At 43.2% G+C, this 24049-nt stretch overlaps 1 protein-coding gene and 1 long non-coding RNA gene across 7 annotated transcripts; one reads left to right on the forward strand and one right to left on the reverse strand.

The window, feature by feature from the left end:
• Window positions 1–477: 477 nt before the first annotated feature.
• LGALS8 (galectin 8) lies at window positions 478–23830 on the forward strand. Of its 5 annotated transcripts, none has more exons than XM_072856440.1 (10): window positions 540–558; window positions 5003–5141; window positions 14946–15034; window positions 15901–16111; window positions 16775–16891; window positions 18601–18657; window positions 18737–18763; window positions 20145–20233; window positions 22157–22322; window positions 22788–23830. In XM_072856440.1, the coding sequence occupies exons 2-10, from the start codon at window positions 5100–5102 to the stop codon at window positions 22935–22937; spliced, it is 948 nt and encodes a 315-aa protein (XP_072712541.1). In that variant the 5' UTR covers window positions 540–558; window positions 5003–5099; the 3' UTR covers window positions 22938–23830. The 5 variants fall into 5 exon arrangements, with proteins under 5 accessions (XP_072712544.1, XP_072712541.1, XP_072712540.1 ...); XM_072856439.1 differs by lacking the exon at window positions 540–558 and adding an exon at window positions 2730–2833; XM_072856443.1 differs by lacking the exon at window positions 14946–15034 and having other exon boundaries at window positions 478–558.
• On the reverse strand, window positions 7945–22896 carry LOC140649361 (uncharacterized). Of its 2 annotated transcripts, none has more exons than XR_012041594.1 (3): window positions 22748–22896; window positions 13015–13205; window positions 7945–8552 (listed from the first exon to the last, which is right to left on the reverse strand). It is a non-coding gene; the product is annotated as an uncharacterized lncRNA (long non-coding RNA). The 2 variants fall into 2 exon arrangements; XR_012041595.1 differs by lacking the exon at window positions 22748–22896 and adding an exon at window positions 19204–19334.
• Window positions 23831–24049: the final 219 nt, after the last annotated feature.

Below are 24049 nucleotides of genomic sequence, written 5' to 3' on the forward strand. Positions count from 1 at the left end.
GCCAAGAAGAGCTGCTAAATTTGCTTCAGCTGAAATTGTCTGCCTCTGTCTTGACAAAGCACTTCAGTTTCCCCAGCAAGCAAAATTCTGCTGGAACATGGGAAGTCAGACTATGCTGACAGGATGACACACAGCCCCAGCAACGGTTGTGCACACGTCGAATTGTAGCTTTAAAAGCAAAAGCCTGAACTGGGACTTGGGCTGTGGAAATAAGGGAAGATTTTGTTATTTGCCGTCATGACTGCTAAAAATAGCAGTCACAAGAAATCCGCAGGAAAATTACAGTCTATGAGCAAAACAACTGCAGTGTAGCGCAAGACTACTCAAGCTGTAACCCAACTGACTCATTGTCAATGGTGCATTAGGTTTGGGAGCTGAAATAGGGATTTTCCTGCAAATTTCATAAACTGCCTATGACTCAGCCTTCAAAGAGGTGATCAGCATGTTAATCAAACAGCTGTTCTGCTTCAGTAAAGAACTGGTGCATACTTTAAATCACTGTATTTCCTCTGGATTGCTTCCTCCCAAAAGCAGAAGAGCTCTGAGCCAGAAGTAGTAGTAAGTAGTAAAACTTTATTTTCTGTGGTTCTTCTAGAAACACTTCCATTTACTGCTCCTCCTTTCAGCATCGCTACCTTTTTATTCTAGCCCTTCAGCATCTTTTCTGTCCCTGTTGTTTGACCTGAACATTCAAACCTGCTTTGAGGTTGCTTTCTAATACTGAGAAGTGAAGGCATTTCATGTACTTCTGTCAGGCTCGTTTTATCAAAACTTGTAAAAAGTTCAGCTTCTAAAAACTTCTAAAAACTTCAAACCTCTAAACTAGAATGCCTGGAACAATAGCTTCAAAGGAAAACTAAGTGGTCGTTCAGGCTCTAGAACCTTTTCTTTATTGTCTTTTTAAAAAGTGCAGTGGAATTTTGCAGAACAGTTGAATAGCAGGCTTTTTGCTATCACCCAACAGACAATAGTTCTCGGTCCTCTCTCAAAACCATGCATGATTCTAAGGTATCTTGCCCCAAGCGATCTGCTTTGCTGCTCTTTAATCTGAATAGCTCATTTCTGCAGTTCTCCTCAAAAGAAATGTTATCATACCTTTCTGTGAATGAATCCTCCAACTCTAGTATAGCTAAGCTGATGTACCCTTTAAAGCAGTAATCCTACAATTATTAGCAGAACTCTAGCAAGTAGGTATGATTTGGTATGGGGTTTTTTTGTGCTGGTTAATTGTAGAATAGAAGACTGGATGTTATCTAGCTAAAGATATTGAAATGGTCTTTGTGACAAGGATGGCTAAATACCATTCTACACCATGTGCACTGCTTCCTGCAAGGCAAAGAAATACTGAATGCCTGTAACTGAATAGGACATGGTCATTTAATTTTGTGGGGCTTTTCTATTGCAACCTTTATTTTTGTGCTCATCTTTCCCCCCATCCAGCATACGAACAGGGGGAGCTTGAAGTAGTGCTTCTCTGAAGAGCTTGTTGCTACATATCACGAGCTTTAAAATTACTAGGGACTTCATTGCTCTGTCTGCTTACTAGACTGAAACAGCCAAAACCATGCTTAGTGAAGCCTGTGAGGGAACGGGTGGCTAAAAGCACAGCCTTGGGGCTGTGGGTATAAGATTGGGGGTGGGTGTAAGATTTCCAGGTTTCAGAAACGCCACCGTCCTGGAGCAACAAATGACCCAGCTGGCTTGGAAAACTGCATCTGGGTCTGGTCACAGGAGATGTGTCTTGCTAGGAGGAGACGGAGTTAGGCTGTAACAAGGGACCTGGAGAGGAAACACAAAGCACAGAGGAAGTGAAGGGTTTGCAGGGGAAGCCTGTGGTAGCACTTACTTTGGCTCTTGCAAATCAAAGCCCACAGGGCACGTGCCGGAGCAGTGGCTCAGGGGCCTGCGGCATGGCTTGGCCTGTGCCCAGCAGCACTCTCTGACAAGTCCTGGGCATGCTGCAGCAGCTGATGCAGGCCGAGAAACAGAATCACAGAATCGTATAAGTTGGAAAAGACCTTTAAGATCAAGTCCAACCATAAACCTAACACTACCAAGACCGCCACTATACCATGTCCCTAAGCACCTCATCCAAACGGCTTTTAAATACTTGCAGGGAGGGTGACTCAACCACTTCCCTGGGCAGCCTCTTCCAATGCTTGACAACCCTTTCAGTGAAGTAAAATTTCCTAATATCCAGTCTGAACCTCCCCTGGCGCAACTTGAGGCCATTTCCTCTCGTCCTATCACTTGTTACCTGGGAGAAGAGACCGACCCCCACCTCGCTACAACCTCCTTTCAGGCAGTTGTAGAGAGCGATGTCTCCCCTCAGCCTCCTCTTCTCCAGGCTAAACAACCCCAGTTCCCTCAGCCGCTCCTCATCAGACTTGTGCTCTAGACCCTTCACCAGCTTCGTTGCCCTTCTCTGGACACGCGTTTCTTCGAAACGGTGCGGTCCCCGCGCAGCCTTCCTCCGCGGCTCACGTCAAACACCCCCGCGGTGCCAGGCGCCCTCCCGGGCAGCGGAGCACTCCCCACCCCCCGGCGGAGGCTGGCTGTCCCCGGCCGGGGCCGGGCACGGCGGCGGGGAGCCGCTGCAGAGCTGGGGAGGGGCCGCCGCCTCCGCCGCGGCTGCCGGTACGGCCAGGCCTGGAGCAGAACCGGGCCGCGGGACGGCGCGCGGGGCTCGCCGTGCGCGGTGACGTTGAGGCGGTCGGAAGCTGTTGGGCGGGGCCAAGCCGGGCGCGGCGGGGGGGAGCTGGTGGCGGCGGGGGACGATGGCAGCGCCGGCCGGCCTCATCCCGCGGGTCTCCAGGCGCTGCTAGTCACGGTGGTACGTTGTGCAGATTAAAGAAGGAGCTTCCCGTTAGGGGGGAACCGGAGGGTAAAAGTAGTGACACCGCCCCGCGTGTGGCTGCCTGTGGGGGAGAAGGGGCTGCTCCCTGGCGGGGCCGAGGCGGGCCCGGCTGAAGTGAGGCGCTCTGTGGAGCCGGGGCTTCCTCGGAGGGCGCTAAGGCTGAAGTGGCCGGGTCCTGTGTCCTTCCAGCGTGTCGTAGTGTTGGGTTTGTAGCCGGGGCGGGGGGCGTTTTGTACTTTAATTGCCTGCAAGTATCCCCGAAGTATCTCGCTTATTCTCTTTGCGGAAGCCTTGTTTTTCTGGGTGTAAAGTCGAGCTGTGATGATAAAGTCTAACCTGAGTTACCCTCGTGAAAGATATTTTCTGCATGTCATAGAGGGACAGCATAATAGCTGGTTGTTGGCCTTTCTGCTTTCCTGTTTTTTTATTGAAGAGGTTTTCAGCTGCTTTGCAGTATGTGAGATAACAGGAAAACATACATATCATTTTCAGTTATAAAAGTATAGTCAGGAAACCATAACTTACAGTGTTGCAGACTTAAGATTTGGTTTAACATGTACTGACAGTTGTTCCTCTGATAGAAGGTTACAGGAGAACCTTGCAGTTGCATGCCCATCTCCTGTTTTGTCAAACAGAGCCTGAACTGCAGCTTTCCCTCGTTGTTGTGACCTTTTCGATAAAAACCTAATAAACAAACAAAAAACACCTCCACCCATCGCTTTGCCACCTGGCCTGCCATGACTGGCGGTCAGTTCTGCTCCAGGATCCTCTTTCAGCAGGGTCTGGCTTGCTGTTGCACACCTAGGGAAGTTCAGTTAGCAGGCTGCTGGACGCTGTTGTAGGCGTGGGTTTCATTTTTTTGGGTCCGCTATTGGACTTTCCGATGCTAAAGTCAGAATTATTGTTTGCTTTGGCCTTGATTTCCTCCTTTTTAAAATGAAAATAATAAATTTGCCTGCCTTTGCGCATTCCTGTTGTGAATTGATGGTAGTATCCCATAATTAGATCAAAGGGGCAAAACAGTTATGCAGCATAGGCACGTTATGTTCTCTCAATTGCATTCTAGACACTGGTCTTAAGTAGGAGAATTAAGACCCTTCTGGCCCAAATCTCCCACAAGATAAGCCATATGTTGTAATGGGCCACTCTGTTGTTGAATCATTGCAGAAGATTAACCCCAGGGCCCTGTGGAGCAGGTCACAGACATTGGGTTTTTGGTTTGGTGGTGGGTTTTTTTTGTTGTTGTTCTTTTTTGTTTTTTCTTTTAATGTTGCTAGCAGTTGTCACACAGTAATGATGCTAGAACCCTCACCTTTGACTTTTTCCCTGTCTGCCTGTCATCACCACACAGTTTGCCTGCTACCTTAAGTTACTGCTCCAGAATGTGCAAGAAATAATTACTTACTAGTTTCAGTTGGGCCCTGAATTTTGGTCACTTCATTAGAAGATTTGCTAAAGAAATCACAGTGTAGCTGGGCATACTCACAAGCTGTTGTTTCATTTCTTATTAATGCTGTGCATTTAATGCAAGTTTTACAAACTCCTGTAGTTATTTGTGGAGTTCAGAGATTGTATGTGTTGGAGGAAGAAACATAAAATACCCTTTGCTTCCCTGCTATGTCTTTGCCTAGTATCTCTTAACTATGTAAGATAAAACTGGAAAAAGCAAGTTCAGTCCCTAGGGCTTGTCTGCCTTGGGAAATCTGGGGATAGCACAGAAAGTGTTAAAGGAAACAGAAATGGTTGGTTCTTTTTCTTGGAAAAACTGCTTTTGTACTGTGCATCTTTTTCCTGTCTGCAGGCAGGGGTCAGCTGCAAACGGAGAGCTGTTAGGGCCCAGCTGAGGGGCACTGAGTTATCAGTGTTCCCCAGTACAATGATGATTTTTATGTGGGATTCTGTCTCTGTATACATAATCTCAGGAAGCTGCTGATGACATTGTGTACCTGTGTGCACTGTCCCTTCTTAGGGTGTCACCTTATTTCTTTAAGCAAACCTTTAATTTTTGTATTTCAAAACACCAGCAAATTTATTGGAAAGATGTTTGCATAATTTCTTGTGCTGTTTAAAGTTATACCTTGGAGGGTTTCACTTCATGTAGTGTCACTTTGTTTCTTTCTAATTACAAGTTTTGTTTTTTCAAAGGGAATCCCTCCTTTGGTGCTGCCTGACCAGTGAGTATTTTAAATACGCTCCAGCAGTGGTCACACAGAACTGACAAACTTAAACTGGAGGAGGGAAGATGATGTCCTTGGATGGACCGCAGAAGACAATCAGTAACCCGGTAACTCCCCTGTCATGTCAACAACTTCTCCCTTGGGAAATGGGACTTTGCTGTTTTATGTCAATAGTTAGTACTCGTGCTGTTTTGCACAGTGAGGGGTGTTACTGAGAACTCTTTGCATTGCTCAGGTATTGGAGGAAGAATGTCACAGGTGACACTAGGAGCTGATGGTGTTTAGAAATTGTGCTGTAAACAAATGGACACTTAATGCACAGGACTTCCAAAACAGGAAGGAACTTCTGTCGGCCTTGGAGGGTAATCCTTTTTCATACACAGCTTATTGGAAGTCTGGCATTTCTGCAGAATGTGCTAGATTGAAAGTGAAAATATGATAAGCAGTGTTTTCACTCCTAATTCCCTGTAAACATGGGTGGTGCCTGGCAGCCCTCGTGAAATGTTTTTTTTTTGTGGTGCTTGTAACTTCAGTCTGAACAATTAAACTTGGAATCTTTTTTGATAGTTGATATCTTACCTTACAATAAATCCTGTTTAGTAAGGGATACTTGAGCTAACATGATTCAGCCATTGCAGAGAGTGGATTTGATGGAATGTTGTTTGCCTAGCTTAGAGTCTGGAGACTTTCTCTAAAAAGCTCTAGTATTCTCATGATCTGGGACAGCAGCCTGACAATGGCATGTGGCTAGAGGGGTGGGCTGGAGCTGTGCTTTTCATTGTATCTTTAAAAAGGTAGTTCCTTTGAGCCTGCAGGAAAGAGTATTTTTAACATTCTGTGCTAAAACTCTTAAAAAATATTAAAGTCTGTAGAGTATCTATGTAGAGTGTACAGTAGTGCAGATGTGCACAGGAATTCCTTATCTATTGCAGCTTTGCACTGATACACACCTGTCCCCTCAGTGAATCTGATTGTTCAGTCCCACTATATGTTCACTGCTTGCAAAGTGGATAGAGTTAGGGATGACGGGGGAATAGCTTCAACCTTCTTCAAAGAACCCAGCTGGGAGACGAAGGAAAGCTGTGTGGAGATTTACTAGAAGGTGGAAGGATTGAACTGCAAAAGGAAAGGGAGGATGAAAGTTGGTAGGTGGGGATTTTGGTGGGAGAGGAGGATTAGGAGGTGTTTAGGACAAATAATCTGTGTAAGGGAGAGAGTAAGAGTTCAGCAAAATTGGATGGCTGCAAGGGGACTGATGGGTATGATGGGTGACAAGACCAGGCTGGAGAATATAAAGGGGTAAACTAGGGCTTTGGCGTCGAGAGTCTAAGGTGGGAAGTATTTGGGATTGGAATGTGGAGACAGAGTTAGGAAAGATTGTGCCGATAACCTCAGGACAGCCTCCAGACAAGGCCATGTGCAACCTGCTCTATCTGACCTTGCTTTGAGCAAGGCATTGACACCAGTTGTGTCTTCCAGCCTCAGCTCTTCTGTGATTCTGTCACCTGTGTGATACCACAAGATGAACTTAGTAGGGAAGGAGGAGGGGAAGCTATGAAGATTTCACTGTTTCAGTGAATTGTTCCATGAGCAGCAAAACTTAAGAGCTTTATTACAGGTTTGAGTCTAAGACTTATTTCTTCACTACTGTACTGTTCTGAATCATCCAGAAAATCCTGCTTTCCTCTTTATGCCCTTTACTCCACCCATCTGGCAAGAAATGTTGTCATGCCACATCTGATGGGGCAGCTGTCCGCTACCCAGCAAGCTGGATGAAAGCTGTGTTATCGCAGTCCTTTCCTCTGTAAGAGCATAATCTGTCCTCTTGTTTTATGAAAACTGGCAGATATTAGAAAGAACTTGATCTTCAAGACGTCTCAAACTCAGTTGACATTGACCAATTGGCTTCAGAGGTAATTTTTGGAGGTCTGGAAGAGAGCTGGGATGCTGGTAGATTTTGTGATATCACAAGCATTACTCTTAATGAGAAAAAATTAGTAGAAGAAAGTCTTGAGATGTGAGGAAATTACAGGCACATTCTGTGATGACAAAACCTCATTAAGTCCGTAGTATTGCACCCAGGAAATGCTCTGTTAGGGCTTTGCAGATTCCATGTTTGAGCTTCTGAAGAGTTCATGGGCCAAGCTTCTTTTTCCTTAAATAAATGCATCATGTTCAATGTAAAGTAGGTTTTTTGCCACAGCTTCTCTTCTGGGAGTAAATAACTGATTCACTAGAGTGGTTAAGTCCCAGCATCCCTGGCCTGTGTCTGTATGTTTCTCTGGTTCATCTTTGGAGACTGAACCAGTAATTTATTACTCTACTGCATTACTCAGAGCTACTAGCCCTCAAGAGCAGTGTGTTAAACTAAAATAATCAAGATATTTTTTTTTTTTCTTATTTATTATTATTGTTCTTATTCTTTGAATAAAAATGAGCCTCTTGTGTACAGCTTGTATATTGAGGAACCAAGCTACTACCAGTAAGCAAAGGGATTTCAGACTATTTATTCTTCCACTTTTAACACATAATTTCACATTTTGGTTCTCCTCTACTGCATCTGCTTAAGCCAATAAAAATACACGAGACTTAAAACAACCTGACCATTTGTGAGCTTATGCTTGAGAAGCATGTTCTTTAAGTCTGTTTTTCCTGATATAGGAGACTGTAGCGGATTGATGCACAGACTCCGATAGAGGGGTAAATGGAAGACCCTTGAAATATTCCATGGCCTACATCCTTTCTAATTGTTTACACATGCACTACTGAGAGAACTCCTATTGGTCTACATGTCTTGTCCACACGTCCCACATGCGTCCCTTCAGCTAATAGGATTGGCTATCTCCCTGCAACCCGGCAGTTCCTGCCCCCACAACAAAAGTGTTCCAGACGCACTGTCTCCTTCTCCTTTTTTCGGACATGACCCGGACCCTCAGTACTTCAATCTTGTTAACCCTTTCACTCCCGCAATGCCTAATTCCTCCTCAATTCCCCCTTTTTGTTTTTCAACAACATATATTTTTTGCACCATTTTCTGCAACATTCCTTGGACACATGACAACAAGCAAGGTAAAACCAGCAAGATACATAAAAATATACCGATAACCAATAACCCAGTTTTTAATAATGATTTAAGCCACCCACTTCTCCCAATCCTCAAAGCAGGCACTAACATTACTGGTGGTAGAATTACATTTACCTGCAGCTAGCACTCCACTTGCTTCTTTTTGTATTAACCCTACCTCGTCTATAGGCAATCCTACAAGGCATGTATGGAATGGTTGTTCCGGTTGTTCCATGGATACACAAAAAGCAGTTTGATTCAGCGTTCATGCTAAAGACACCCATATGTTGCTACTGTTCCAGGTTATTGTTGACATGGGGTTCGCTGCTGTTATGGTCGTCAGTGTCAGCAGTCCCCATGTCATTAGCAAGGGCAGGCTTGTCGGTGTCTTCATGATTCGCTTTTTCAAGGGCCGGTCTTACACATCGAGTGGGGATCCAGCGTGGTCCTTGCTCTGTGGAGACACAAGCATATCCTCGACCCCATGTTATTAATGTATAAGGTCCTTCCCATTGTCCTGATTGTAGAGACCGTACCCACACTTTAACATCCTTGCTAGATACATCTATCCTATCGGTCGAACCAAAACTTAAAAAATGTTGAACAATTGGTGGTCGCTATTCCACTGCGGCCTCCCTAATATCTAAATAATTTAAGGTATAAACTGTTTTCCATAACCGTACTTGGGGGCTTTCTCCCACCATTCCCCCTTTTTGTTTTTCAAGCATATGTTTTAGGGTTTGGTGACTGTGTTCAACAATAGCCTGGCCTTGTGGGGAATGTGGAATGCCTGTTACATGTACTACACCCCATAGCTGTAAAAAGCGTTGGGTTTTCTGGCTAATGTACCTGGGCCCGTTATCTGTTTTGATAGCAGATGGCACCCCCAGGGCTGCGAAAGCTGCAGTCCAGTGTCAAATGACATCTTTTGCTTTTTCTCCAGATTCTGCAGTTGCCCATAAAGCGCCTGAATAAGTATCGATAGAAACATGCACCCATTTTTGTCTCCCAAATTCAGCTATATGAGTGACATCTGTCTGCCATAATTGTAATGCGTAGAGACCTCGCGGATTTACCCATTTGGTGGACGGCAGCAAAAGGTTGACAATCAGAGCACGCATGTACAGTGGCGCGGGCTGTATCCCAAGAGAGGCTGAATTGTTTTCTTAGTGCTTTAGCTGACTGGTGAAAAAACTCATGGGATAGCTGGGCTTGTTTTATAGTTTGTAGTACTGGGGTTGCCCAAACTGGAGTGGTCAAGCGATCTGCTCTACGGTTACCTTCCGCGATAAAACCTGGTAGATTTGTATGGCTCCTGGTGTGTAGTACATAAAAATCGTTTTGCCTGCGATTTAACTCATACCATAATTGTTTAAATAAAGAGAACAGCTGTTCATTATTAACATGTTTTAACCATGCTTTCTCTAATCGTTGGACTACCCCACATAGGTATTGTGAAATGGTTCACTCCATCTTTGGAATGCTTTTATGACTGCTACTAATTCCACTATTTGAGGAGTGCCTTGGACCACATGGATCTCTTCCTTCCAATGTCCCTCTTCTTTCCAAACTATGACTGCTCAGCCCGTTTTTCCTGACCCATCAGTAAACACAGTAATTCCAGAGACTGGTACAGGGCTGCATCTGGGTCGAGCAACTATTTCAATGTCTTTAAATGCCATAAATAATTTATGAGCTGGCATGTGGATGCTAAGTGTTCCCGCATAGCCTAGCAAAGCAGTTTGTAACGGTATGCTATTAGCTAAGCTCCAGTCCAAATGTTCTTTCGCCAATGGAATGTAAATCGTATGCACTTCTTCACCTCATAACTGTACAGCACGTTTCCGCCCTTCACGGATTAACATCGCAAACATTTCCACTCTGGTAGTAATAGTTTTCACAGGCTGATATGGCAAAAACACCCATTCTGTCAAAAGCAAAGGATCATTATTGGTTGCTACCTGTTGCCCCCGTAGAGCTAACAGCTGGGTAATAGTGTTAATGATATAGAGCTGGAGGCTGTATCCGTCATGCATGCGACGGGCTTGTCATGACTGTATTGCTTGTTCGATGTGAGCCAAGGCCTCCTTCGCTTCGGGAGTCAGTATATGTTTGGAATCTAGTGCGGGATCACCTCTTAATAAATCAAAGAGAGGTTGTAGTGTATCATTTGTGATTCCCAGCAAGGGTCGAACCCAATTAATGGCGCCAGGTATTCTTTTCACATCGTTTAGAGTGCTGACTTCCCACTTCAAGGCCACTCTCTGAGGTTCAACAGCGTATTCCATGATTTTCCACCCTAAGTAACGCCAGGGGAGTTCCTTTTGCACCTTCTCAGGTGCCACTTGTAATCCAAATTTCTGTAATGTTTGAACTGTCTTTTACTACTAACTGTATATTGTCTACAGAAGCTCCAGCGATGAGTATATCATCCATATAATGATATATTAGTATTTGTGGGTATTGTTCTCAAACCCCAGAGAGTGCTCTTGCGACATGTATTTGACATATCGTGGGACTATTTTTCATGCCTTGAGGCAAGACCGTCCAGTGATATCGTTGCATGGGTTTGCTGTTGTTAATTGAGGGAACCGAAAAAGCAAATCGAGGGCAGTCTTGGGCCGCTAAAGGAATTGTAAAAAAGCAATCCTTCAAGTCCATCACTATTATTGGCCAATTCGCAGGAATCACAGTAGGAGAAGGGAGTCCCGGCTGCAAAGCCCCCATGCTTTCGATCCTGCATTGATTTGCCTCAAGTCATGTAACAATCGCCATTTACCGCTTTTTTTCTTTATAACAAACACAGGGGTATTCCATGAACTTGTAGTTGGAACAATGTGACCTTGTTGTAACTGTTCTTCCACTAAATCCTTCAGAGCGCGGATCTTTTCGTTTGTGAGGGGCCACTGATCCACCCAGACAGGCTTGTTAGTGAGCCATTGTAGTGGAATGGTAGGCCACGCTTCAGTGACCCCCCTTAAAAATTTTGTGTACCGACAGTGACTCCCCAGGAGCTGAGAACATCTCGCCCCCAAGGAATCAGCGGTACGGCAACAACAAAAGGGCGAGTAGTTGAGACCTGGCCTTCAGGCCCAATGACTTGTATCATATATATGCTTTGATATGAAATGGTGGTCCCTCCAATACCAGATAGGGCAGAGGCAACTTCTTTTATTGGCCATCCTTGGGGCCATTTTGCTTTTGAAATTACTGTAACATCCGCTCCGGTATCTATCGTGCCCTGTAGTTTGATAGTTCTAGGTGTCCCTTGGCTATTACTTAAAGTACATGTTAACATAGGTCGTTGTGACTGTACTGTTTGGGCCCATAAGATCAAGGGCGTTCCTGTGGAGCCAAAGCCACCTTTTCCTCTTTTAACTGACTCTGTCACTGGAACTTGACTTCTAAATGGTACAAGCTGTGCTATCCGGCTGCCTTTTGGAATAACAACTGGAGGAAAGGGAGTCCATATCATTGCCTGTATCTGGCCCTCATAATCTGCATCGACAACTCCAGGGAGCACAAAGAGCTCCTTTCAAAGTCACACTAGAACGTCCCAATAACAAGGCACTTAAACCGCCCCCCAGGGGTCCCCTTGCATTCAATGGCACTTGGTGCACGGTCTGGTCTTCTATTATTATTTCAGCATCTGTGGTGACATCCATTCCAGCACTTCCTGCGGTTCGGCCTCGGAGGCCATTGCTGTTGTCATGGCTTGCCAAGGCACTTGTGTCTGTGCGCGCCGCCGGCTCGCGCTGGTTCGGAAGTCTCCCTGAATCGGTTTGCCGTCTTTACCCCATTTGGAACGGCACTGATTAGCATAGTGACGCCCCTTCCCACATCGTGGGCAAACTCCAGGTCCTGAGTTTTGAATTTGGTTTACGTTTGGGCAATTGCGCTTAAAACGTCCTGTCTTCCCACACCTAAAACAGGCTCTATTATCAAATCTCAAGGCTGCGAATGCGGAGGCCGTGGCTTGAGCCTGATGTTCGAATGACCCAACCTTTTGACAGGCCTCCATCATTTCTACCAAGTTGGGATTGCGTAAGGTCTGTAACACCCTTTTACAATCTACATTTGCATTTTCTACAGCTAGCTTCATTAACAACACCTCCCTTGCTGCTTCGTTTTCAACTTGTTTCTCTATTGCTTCTTTCAGCTTATCCATAAATGACATAAATGATTCAGCTATCCCCTGCTTTATAGAGACAAATGATTGAGTAGCCTTCCCTGTATCGGGAGTTTTCAGCAGAGCTTGGTATGCCAACTGGTGAGACTGCTGCAGAATAGCAGGGTTCAGTCTAGCTTGTAATAGCGGCGCCTGTCCTGGTGCTTCCCCCATCAGCGGGGTGTTCCTGCGCCCCGCAAGGGGTCGCCCTCCGGCCGCTCACAATTAGTTATGGCGGCCATCTGGCACGCAGCCCGCCACTGTGCGTCAAACATTACCTTTTGTGTAGGTGTACATATTAACATGGATATCTGTTTAATGTCATACGGGGTCAGATCATAATTAAAAAACACGTTCAATAAACTCTGTACATATAGGGACCCAAGACCATAATCCATAACGTTTTTTCGCAGTTCTCTCACTAGTCCAAACGGCAACCCCTGCCATTCTGCCTTTAGTTGCTTTAACGAGTCTGTAACTGAGCGCCACATTGTTAACAAGCCTGTGGCACTGGGATCCCCCCTGGTAGCCGCGTCCCATAAAACCCGTCCAGCTGTTTCCCCTGTGCATATTTCAAATACCTCAGTCAATTCTGGAGCTACACCTCGGCTTTTAAGCCAGGCGAGCAGCATGCGCAGTTGCGTCTCATCATACTGAATGCTGTGCTTTTCTAATACCTTCTTAAACACAGTTAGCACCAATTTTTCTTCTGCAGACATTGTTGCCCCCATTGTTCCTGGGTGCTCACCTGGTCTAGGTGATTATTTTGTCCGGACTTTTCCGCTCTCCAACCGCTAATTATACATTCAGCCAGGCTCCGCTACCGGTCGCTCTTTACTGCGATACTGTCCCGCAGATTTCAAGTCCCTGTGCCACAGACTTCATGTCCCTGTTCGGGCGCCATTTGTAGGGGACTGATGCGCGGACTCTGCCAGAGGGCTAAATGGAAGACCCTTTATTGAAGTATTCCATGGCCTACATCCTTTCTAATTGTTTACACACACGCTACCGAGAGAACTCCTATTGGTCTACATGTCTTGTCCACGCGCCCCCCACGGTCCCTTCAGCTAATACCATCGGCTATCTCCCTGCAACGCGGCAGTTCGTGCCCCCACAACGAAGGGGTTCCAGACCCACCGTCTCCTTTTTTCGGACATGACCCGGACCCTCAGTACTTCAATCTTGTTAACCCTTTCACTCCCGCAATGCCTAATTCCTCCTCAGAAGACAACTGCAAATTAAGTTTTGTGCAGCGTGTGGGTAGTGGAGAAGGGAAGTGGAGAGAGGGCAGAAAAGGATGTGTGTCTACTGGCAGAAATGATCAATATTCTGGATTTAGACAATTTTTGCTGTCATTCCCCCTTCCCGCCTCACAAATTCACAAGAATAGGTGTCAGCAAACATCCCCTTTTCATATCTTCCTGTTTTGCATGATGATATATATTTATTTAAAAAATAAAAATCTCAACTTGTCCTTTTATGGTCCAATATTCCATTCAAGAGTAGTATTTCCAGTCTTGTTAATTTTTTGTTGTTAAATTACTGGAACTCTTGTTTGCAATTGATGTTTAATTTCAAAGGTGTCCTAAAATCTTATACACTGTTCCATAGATCAGGAGTTTTTGGGGAAAAATAACCCAAAAAACAACCTTGACAGAAATTTTTGCCTGTTAACCAGAGCAAATGCAACATTTGCTGCCATTTACTTCCTTTTTCAATCTAAAGCACATGTGATGAGATGCAGACTTACACCTTTGCTTTCATATCAGTCTCCTGTGAACTTGCACAATTTTCTGTTAAGATGCTCCCCCTCCCTCCCTGAAATTCTGGGTGCACCAGCTGATGGTCAAGGTAGGACTTCTTTCAGCATGTCTGAGCCTTTTTCAGAGAGCTGTTCTGGGGTGTTTGGGGTTTTTATTTTAGCTGAGATGTCCCCTCATATGGCTTAACAACTCCTACCATGTTGCCATTTCAGTTTAGCATAATGTGCCTGTGTTACCTTCTCCAGCTATTGATGTGGAAGAAAAAATAGGCTTTGAGCCAGGCTGCATACCATAGATACCATAAAGACAGAGACCCCTGAACAGGGCTATTTCAGTGCACCTTGCAGTTCTTAGCTCATTAGGGTGAGGTATTTTGTTGTGTTTGTTGTATAGATTTTACTAAGAAGACACTCTGTGACATAGTCTCTTCTTTTTCCATCATTGTTTTCCAAAATGGAGCAAGAACAAGCAAAAAGGCACCTGCTGCAGTCTGGGGTCAGAAGGGTTGTGGAAGGTGCCTGCTGCTACCAGCAAAGGGCTGATAATAGTCAGTCCTTGGCAGTGACCTAATTTGAAGTGAATCCTCTTTATACTCTATTAAAAGTGAGGCAATAAAATATTACCACTCTTCATCTGAGAGCTAGGAATGGAGGCTGGAAATTTTAGTTTTAATTTTATCTGAGAAGCTTGATTTTCATAGGTGAAAATCTGCTGGGTTTTCCCTTCCCATTGTGTTGAGTATTTAGTGCTTTTCTCCTGTTTCTTTTAAATGAAATGCTAGTTGTGTTTTTTTTAATGTGCTAGAGCATCACATAATTAAGTATTAGAATATTATTTTTAAAACTATTGTGGGTTTTTTTGCCTCCATCACAAAATGTTATTTGAATTTTTTTCTCCCCCCCTGCCCCCCTTCTAGATCATTCCATATGTTGGGACAATACTTGGAGGTCTTGTTCCTGGAGAGCTGATTGTGATACATGGGACTGTTCCTGATGATGCAGACAGGTAGTGGCTACGGTGTAACTTTTTGCAGTGTCACCATGTAAACAAGAATGCAATGTATAAAATATTTCCAGAGGTCCTACTTATGATGGCACACAAAGGCTTGATCTAAATCCTCGTGATAGCGTCAGTGTGAATACAGGCTTAACTGGTTAATGAAAGCTTTGTGATGAGAAGTGGAGGATGAACTGATTTTTTGCTTTCTGCTCATCCTCTCTTCTCTCTTTTTGCTTTTGCCTGCTTTGACAATTTTTTTTCCCTGTCATAGCATATGTCTGCTTGTCTAAAGAGGTTATCTGAGACTAACAAAATTGATAACTGAATGTGTTGTGTGAAGGAATTAACTTAAACTGGGATAAGGAGGTATGAACTAGTGCATGTGCCCAGTATGGGGGTTCTGTTCCCTGACTTTGCCCAGGGTTCAACAGTTGGAAGCCTGGGCTTCTCTGTTACCTAGGTATAGTCTAACTACAGAAAAGTTTAGCAGCTTTTCTTTAAAGAGATGCTAAGCAAATCAGACCTTTAATTTTGTATTGCTTCCCTCTAAGTTGGATGAGTAGGCAAGTTATTCTACTGAAGATGATGGGAGGGAAGGTAGTGAACACAGTAAGTGAGGAGCTTACATGACATGAATGATGACCATTAAATAAATACTTAAATATTTTAATTCATTGTAATAAATCATGGGAGAATCTTTCACAAATGTGTAGCAGTTGGACAAATATATGTTTGGGTTTTTCTCCTTATCCAACAACACTCATTGTGTCTGTCTGTTCTGAGGCTCCACAGTAAAACACAAGTGTATCGAACTTCTAGGTGATTTCTTGACAGACTAAGCTGAATGTGGTTTGTCTTATTTTTATGATTAGGTTCCAAGTGGATTTACAGTGTGGAAGCAGCATAAAGCCTCGAGCTGATGTGGCATTTCATTTCAACCCCCGCTTCAAAAGGTCTGGCTGCATTGTTTGCAACACACTGGAGAGGGAAAAATGGGGCTGGGAGGAGATCACTTACGAGATGCCCTTTCAAAAAGGGAAGTCATTTGAGATTGTCATCATGATTTTAAAGGATAAATTCCAGGTGAGTCTGGGTCGATTCTTTATCTGTAGCCAGTTGTCAGGCCAGTAAAAGAGAGGTATTTTGTATACTTACAAGAAATAGTTGGAAGCCTTGGTTTCTCTGTTACCTAGGTATAGTCTAACTACAGAAAAGTTTAGAAGCTTTTCTTTAAAGAGGTGCTAAGTAATTCAGACCTTTAATTTTGTATTGCTTCCCTCTAAGTGGGATGAGTAGGCAAGTAACTTCCTGCTGTGGCTAATGGCTACTCCACCCTTCCCTTCTTATGTGCAAAGGGCTGACCTTAGGTTAAACCTGTTTTGTGACTAGTGTAGGACAGTCCTCTTGGAGGAAACATGTGAAATGTATTTGTCTTGCTCTGTTAGACTGCAATAATAGATTCTATTAGATTGGTAATACCACATTGGTAAATGATCAAGTGATAGAAACAAAAGGTGTGGAATGCAAATTTTAGTGTAAGCAAATAAATCTCCTTCGTAGTGATGGAAAGAGAGACTCAATCATGGATGAGCCTGAACTGAACTTAGTTGCTCTGAAATTTCTAGGACACTCTCTGCTTCTGTACCAAACCAGCGTAATACCAGAGATACATGCATAGAATTTGATACATGGCTGGTGTAATGTATGTTTAATACAATTTTCCTATTTTGTTTCTTGTCTCTCTAGGTGACTGTAAACAAGAAGCACTTGCTGCTCTACAACCACAGAATTAGCCTTGAAAGAATAGATACTCTTGGAATATATGGCAAAGTGCAGATCAAAACCATAGATTTTGTTTGTAATGTAAGTTATGTAGACAGCTGACTTGTTCAATTCCTTTTCTCTGTCTTGCTAAACTACAGAGTAGGATTTACGATGAAAAGGAAGTAAAGAAAAGCAGCTACACAGTCTAACATCAGTAACAAGAATTTTTTTCCCCGCATTTCAACATGTGAGTCTCATGTGAAGATCTCTGTCTTCCTGTTTTAGTCTTGAGGTTAGGGGCAAAAGGGTGACAAAGTTTACAGCTTACAAAGTTCACAGGACAGATGGTATAAGAATTGTTTGGATACTGGATCTAGGAATGGATTAGACTTTTCAAATATCGCAGGAGCTCCAAAATGAACTCTCAGTATTCACTGCTTCTAAGTGACAAGTTCAGCCATAGCTGGAACTGCTTGTGCACATAACCCTGGTTTTCCTGCTAAAATGACTGAATTGTTGAATGAAGTGGTGAGTAGGAGTGTACATTTATTTCTAGGGGATGAGAAGAGGTCTTCTTTCTCGAAGACTTTGTGGCTTGACTTGCACTTGGACCAAACTGCAGTGAATTTAAAGTGCAGGCAGTGCTGTGCTTCCTCTCAGCTGCCAGCTCTGCTAGAGAAAGTAAACTGACAGGGAGGAGTTAAACAATGTTTTCCCCTGTGCAGAAGGAGAGATCCTTCTGCTCTGGAAGGGTGAGACTTTTAGAGCAGAAATGGAAGGTGATAAAGTCCAGGGAGATACAGAAGGTGAATGCCTTTTCCCTTTCTTCCTGCCACGCACTAAGGTGGCCTACCTACTCCTGTGTAATATTCTGGGTCTCTTCTGCCCCATCATCACTACCCTGTGGGCAAGCTTGGGTCTCTTGCTGCCTAACGTCAGGTCTAACTCAGGACAGTAGACTGATAACTGTGTTGATGGAAGGTGGAGATTTGGGCCTGAATGAAATGGGGTCTAAACTTTAAAGATATGTCTACTCACTGACCATTTGCAAAGCCTATGCACCGACTTTTATGGGCCCGATCACTTGGCCATGTTGCCAGAATAATGGCGTTTCAAAGCTGTCTTAGTCCTGGTTTTGGAGGACTGACTCCGAGAAGAGCTTGGGGGCAAGCAGGTGCTGTAGGTTGGTTTCTGTCCCAAGCACAAAACAAAGCAGAGTTGCTTTAGTCTGTGGTTGCTGATGCTGTATCCTTTGGCAAAGAAAGGAACAGAGAAGGGTAATTGTTTCCTTTTTGTCTTTGCTGCTAATATACTCTTCTGAGGAGGAAGAGGGAGGCTTGTATTGAAATAAACAAGCTGAAGATACAATCTGCCAGGGCTAGGCTGGAACTGTATCTCTGCATGGCCATGTTGCTCATATGCCCTTCCCATGGGAAGGGACAGGGGGCTACTTAGAATCCCAGGGTCCCCTGCATGGACCTGCCCTGCTGGTATTCCTGCCCCAGTAGGGAAAGCTCAGTGGGTACCCTCAGATGCTAAGGGGTTAACAGTGCTTTGACTGTTAAATAAGTATCCAAACTGTAATGAGGTGGTCTTTAGAAATCTCAATTTGGCTTCAGCCAATTGATCTTCAGGACTTTTCCTTGGTTTGCAGGGGTTTGGCTATCTTTCTCTTTACCATAGACCTAGGTTTTCATGTTAACAGTTCACCCTTTGAAGCAGCACAGATCCATATACGGTTCTAAAAGAACTTCATGTTAAAGTTCTGTGATGTTAGCAATGACATCTAAATATCTCTCTCTCTGCAGTCTTTACAAGGCTCTCAGCCATCATCTCTAGGAATAACAAAGATAAACACAGAAAATGTACGTATGTTTGTAAAAGGTTGAATGAATCTCCCTGTTGTCTGATAAGCTAGTTAATGTTGTTTGTTTTCTCTCGTAGGGGGAAATGCCGGATGGTTCACAATTTGTAAGTGTTTCATGTAGACTTGTGGCAAATGTGAAGAGAAAAAAAATCAAAATAAAAACATCTCAGTTATTCATGAAAAAACAGGCACAGAACAAGGGAATCGAGAACCTACTAGGAGACGATCATCAGTGAGGTTTTGTAGAGAGAAATCCTCTTTGCTGCTGCTAGTAAAAGTGAGGCTATCTGTTGAATCATACAGACAACTCAAATGCAGCATCCACAGCCGTAAATGGGGAAATAAAAAGTGAGGTACCTGAAGTTTTAAAGGACCAAATCACATTAAAAACTTTTTTCAAATAAGCATACTTAGTTTTCTCTGCCTTAAGGAATACCTGCAAAAGTATTCTGCAGTCATATTATGCCAAATGGCCTTATGTTAATGTGCATATCTCAGAACCTGTCTGGCTACATCTTCCTCTTGCTGACAGATCCATACTTACCCTGTATACACTTCAGGTGGCTGGATGCAAGCATGGCACCTGAGGGTTGGAACTTGCACCCAGCTAGCATGGAGCATAGACAGAGTCAGTGCCCATCTTTTTGGAAAAAGCTGTACAGGTGGACAGTATCCAGACTGGAGTAAGGACCACGCTCAAACTGAAAAGGGGTTGGAAGCCAGGAATATATACAAATTGAATTTGTAGAGAAGGTGAAGTTGCAGTGAGTGCTGTGATTTTAGTTGCCTTGTCACTTGACAGTCTGCCTTCTTCAATCTTCTTTTCAAAACGAAATAACATGCAATATTGTCATTTGCAAGTGGTGGACTTAAAAAAAAAAAAAAAGGCAAAGTACTTATCTGTTCAATCCTTTTCCCTGATGAAAATAACTTGTAACACAACAAAAACAAAAGGCAAATAAAATACTTGCACTATCTATCATTATGAACTGGTGCCAGGGGGACAGAATACTCAGTGACCCTACTTCTAGTACTTACGCAGCTGTGGGACTACAACATGTAGCATGAGTCTTATTCTTTAAAGCATAACTGAAGCTTTCAGAGAGGAGAGGTTGGGTTGTCTGTATCTGAACAATTATGTGATACAAATTTAAATTAGTGCAGGGAGTTTCATGCTTACATTTCCCCCGCCCCTTCCCCTCCTTCCACCATTAGTGGTGGCAGAAGTAGTTGTAAATAATGTTTATTTTGAAGCCAAGGTGGTAGTCTAAAGAAAAAACCTAACAAACACATTGATATATTTATCTCAGTGTAACTTTTCGACTATAGTATTAGTATTCCAGAACATGTTGGTAGGAATAACTTCAGCTATAAGTGCAGATTTGCAGTCGTAGGCCAGATTTCTTCCTGCCATAGTAAAGCTCAGCTTGTATGTTGAAAAAAGTAAAAGTCACAGTCAAAATTTTTACTGTGGTGTTCTTCCAGGGAGTTCCTTACGTTGGGAAACTTGATACTGCACTTCGTCCAGGATGCACAGTTGCCATTAAAGGAGAAGTGAATAAAAACCCAAAGAGGCAAGTGTTACTGAATTTTTCTGCTATTTAACTGAGCTACTCTTGAGAATAAGTAGGCTTTTCCATTGCCTCAGTATATCCTTACTCACTTGCAACTTTGCATCTGGAATCATCTGAAACTACAGTGCAGTTTTCTCAGAAACCTGCGGGATACTGCTTTAGAGAGGACTTAAAAGAGCAGCTCCATTGTGAAAAGTGAAGGTAAAACCTGAGTGTCTTGCCTATAAATCTGCATCATTCACAAGATTGTGTGTTTGTTCAGGGTTTCCATTGTGCAAGGCATGTGAGCACACATATCCTACAAAGACAGCTTTTATTCTAAAGAGATCCAAGAGTAAGGGAACTGGCAGAAGTAAATGGAAAATGAGTTCGTTAGATGAGTTGCTGGTGTGGTCAAATGCTGCATGTTACAACGTTTCCGTGAATACTTCTTGGATGGCCTCCTCGGGGACTGTACAAGCATGAAGGTGCCTAACTGACAAGAACTGAGTGATGAAAGCTGGTAGGGGAGTGTGAGCTATAATTTTGATAGCAAATTAGGAACAATGGGTTGCAAAGAAAACATTTTCCTAACATGATTTAAGCGGGGTGGTGGGGAAGGGGAGTGCAACACAGTCAAAATGGAGCTGAGGAAATGTCTGTGTTTCAGCATGCCCTTTGCTTGAAGGGTGGTTTTGGCTCTGCAGAAACATGCCTAAAAATGAAGCAATTAGTGCAAATGATGAGATGCTTGCTTTTTATGCTGTGTGTATACATTGCACTCCTCCTTCCTCAGAGCACTTATCTTCCCTGCAGGTGAACAGCACTCAGAGTTCATATTAATACTGGAACCCAAGGTCTAGAAATCTCATCAACAAAGTTTGAATGAACTTTAAATTTGTTCTTTGGACTTTAAATGGATAATTAATACTTAGATAGTAGCATTTGCTTTCCTTCTTTTGGCTTGAAAAGCTTATTAGTACATTGCAAGTGCTGAATGTACTGCTTATAAGTGTGAAGAGGCTTTTGGGCATTAGTTAAAGCATTGCAGGCTGTCTGCTCTTTGTGATTTTAAACGTATAGATTTTTATAGAGTTTGTAAGTTATTTAATGTCTTTCACTCAGTTCACACAGTTGTAGATGTTCCTTTTTCTTGGTGAAAAAGAGGACTTCACAGCTTGGAAGTGTGGCTGCTGCTATATTTTGTATCTGGACTAAGCAATTCTAGGCTTCTCAAAGGAGGGAAATAACCTGACAGCTGGAGCTAATTTTGGGGGAGGAGTATTTCTTCTGCAAATGCAGTGAGGTCTTTGCCACAGGTTGAAGCATTAATTTGAATTTGGATCACTCTTCTCCAGAGCTCCCCTTTAGGAGCCCTGTGTTGTGGATGTGTCTGAGACTGCAGAGTATTCATTCAGCCTGGGCAGAGCTACGCTGCCTACACTTTGTATGTATGGTGTCCCACCAATCTTAAGTATACGGAGAGAATCCTCAAACTTTTCCTTAGAGTCTAACCAGTTTGTTGGCAGAAAGAATATAATGTCTTTAGGTAAAACAAAGCCTCCCACTCTCCACTGCCCGAGTTAAGAGAAAGAGATGGTGGAGCAAGTAGCATTGTATGTTTCTGTGAGAACGCTGCTTCCTAGTGCTGTAGGGTAGCAGCACTTGGCTCAATACCTCCTTGCTGAGACATGAACAGAAAGCTGTAAGTGATGAAGCCAATCTAGGAGAGTCATGTCATGTCCTACATTTGCTGCCTCCAGCAAAGGTTTCTGTGTGAAGGAGACAAATGCATGTTAACTGCCTGCTTGGTTCTTCAGGTGAATCACAGCCCTGGCTCCAGAACAGTTCTGGGTATTGCCTAAGGGCTTGGTAAATAGTGTGGAGTACTGCATCATGTTTATAAACCCTTGGTATAGTAAACTTTTAAAAAATATCTTCCAGCTTTGCAATAAATCTGAAATCAAGTGACTCAAAGGACATTGCATTACATCTGAATCCCCGACTGAAAAATAAAGTTTTTGTAAGAAACTCATACCTTCATGACAGCTGGGGAGAAGAAGAAAAGGAAATTGCCAACTTCCCTTTCAGTCCAGGGATGTACTTTGAGGTAAGATTAACAGAAACGTAGCATCAAACTGGTAATTCTGCCAAAAGGATTAGCAGTGGTGGTAAAATGTCAGGTCACTAATACAGATTTAAATAAAACTGCCATTCCTGCATTTCAATGTCTTGACACTATTTAGGAGGACTAAATGGGACCATAGGGAGCAGAGATTTGACTTGGTTTTAATGACAGTTTTCTTTTTAAATAGTTGCAAGTATTCAGCCTGTGCTCAGAACAAATATTAACTGAATTGAGTTGGACTTGATGATCCTTATGGGTCCCTTCCAACTTGAGTTATTCTAGGATTCTATGAATTTTATTGAAGTTCCACTTCTTTAAATGTTTCTTTTGCATGAAACATTCTTTGTAACAGAAGCAGGGCTTGCCCAAGTCTAGGCTAGATCATCAGGTTGTTTTTCATGTCTTACCTGAGCTTAAAACTTAACTGTTTCTCTTCTTGCTTTTTAGCTGATCGTTTTCTGTGATGCCCACCAGTTCAAAGTTGCTGTTAATGGTGTTCACACTCTGGAGTACAAGCATCGTTTTAAACAACTTGAAAAGATCAATGTAGTGGAAATCATGGGAGATGTTCAGCTGTTAGATGTGAGGAGCTGGTAGTTCTTTCCAATCAGTACTAGAAGAATTAAACCTCTTCTAATGACAGTGCCTCCTTGTCAAGTACAAACAGGTGCTGACTCACGCTGAGCCTGCCTTTATCTATCTAGGCTTCTGCGTCGGCCTCTCTGAGTTAGGTGTGTACCAGAACTGCTAACTGCGAGATTAAATCCTCCTCTAGTTTACAGCATCCTGGCAAGCGAAGTAAGTGTTTGCTCAGATAAACCTCCTGTATTACTGAACCTAGCAATACGAAAATGCTGCATCATACTGTGTCAGTGCACTCGGTATGATTAAGTTAAACTACTACTTGGCATTCCTTTTTACTTCACATTCAATATTGTGAAGGAAAAATGAGACTGAAATGGGATATGAAGGTATGGTTATCCACCCCAAAAGGGACATTGATGAGTCATTTAAAACAGAATTATGAAATATACTCTTCTGCTTTTTAGTTTATGTTAGCAACTATAGCCTTTTTCCTGAGGCTGGATTAAGCATGAGTTCTAGCAAAAAGCAAGGAGGAATTTCATCTTTTTGGTCTGCTGCTGCAGTAGTACTTTCTCTGACACTCATGGTTATGAGGTTCCCTCCTCATCAGTGGAATAGAGAATGAATCCTTTTTCAGTCTTGTATTAAAATACTATCATCTGAAACAAGCTGTTCCTATTTAATCAGTTTTCCATACAAATGTCAGTCTTAATTTTTATACTCATTTTTTAAAATAAGTTGCTACTGGCTGTCGGTACATGCCTGAGAGATGTTCCTATTTATCTTAACAGCTGCTAAAAGAGTGAAGCAATTTCAAGAATAAGATGTACCCTAAAAGACTGTTTAAGATAAATTACCAGATTTAATGTATAAAAAAACATAAATAAAAACATTTGTGAACTCTGCTTTTCTCCAAGTGTAGCTAAGTAGCTATGATCCCTTTTTGGACTATATTTTGTGTTGTTTTGCTTATTATCTTGCCAGTATCTCCAAGGTGGCATAGTGATCCTGACTGGAGGACCATTTCCACATTGAGGAGTTAGCATTCCACAGACCAGTTAACCTGAGTAGGCCTTGGCTGTGCTGGTGTGGCCTTCAGGACAGTGTTGTGCTGTACATACCCC

The sequence above is a fragment of the Ciconia boyciana genome, chromosome 3 (genome assembly GCF_034638445.1).
Source record: "Ciconia boyciana chromosome 3, ASM3463844v1, whole genome shotgun sequence".
NCBI lineage: Eukaryota > Metazoa > Chordata > Aves > Ciconiiformes > Ciconiidae > Ciconia > Ciconia boyciana.

Coding starts and splice junctions, on each gene's coding strand:
- LGALS8 (XM_072856440.1), top strand. CDS start 5,100: ATGATGTCCTTGGATGGACCGCAGAAGACAATCAGTAACCCG. Junction 16,892..18,600: donor CCATAGATTTTGTTTGTAAT/GTAAGTTATGTA, acceptor CTCTCTCTGCAG/TCTTTACAAGGCTCTCAGCC. Junction 18,764..20,144: donor TGCCGGATGGTTCACAATTT/GTAAGTGTTTCA, acceptor GTGTTCTTCCAG/GGAGTTCCTTACGTTGGGAA.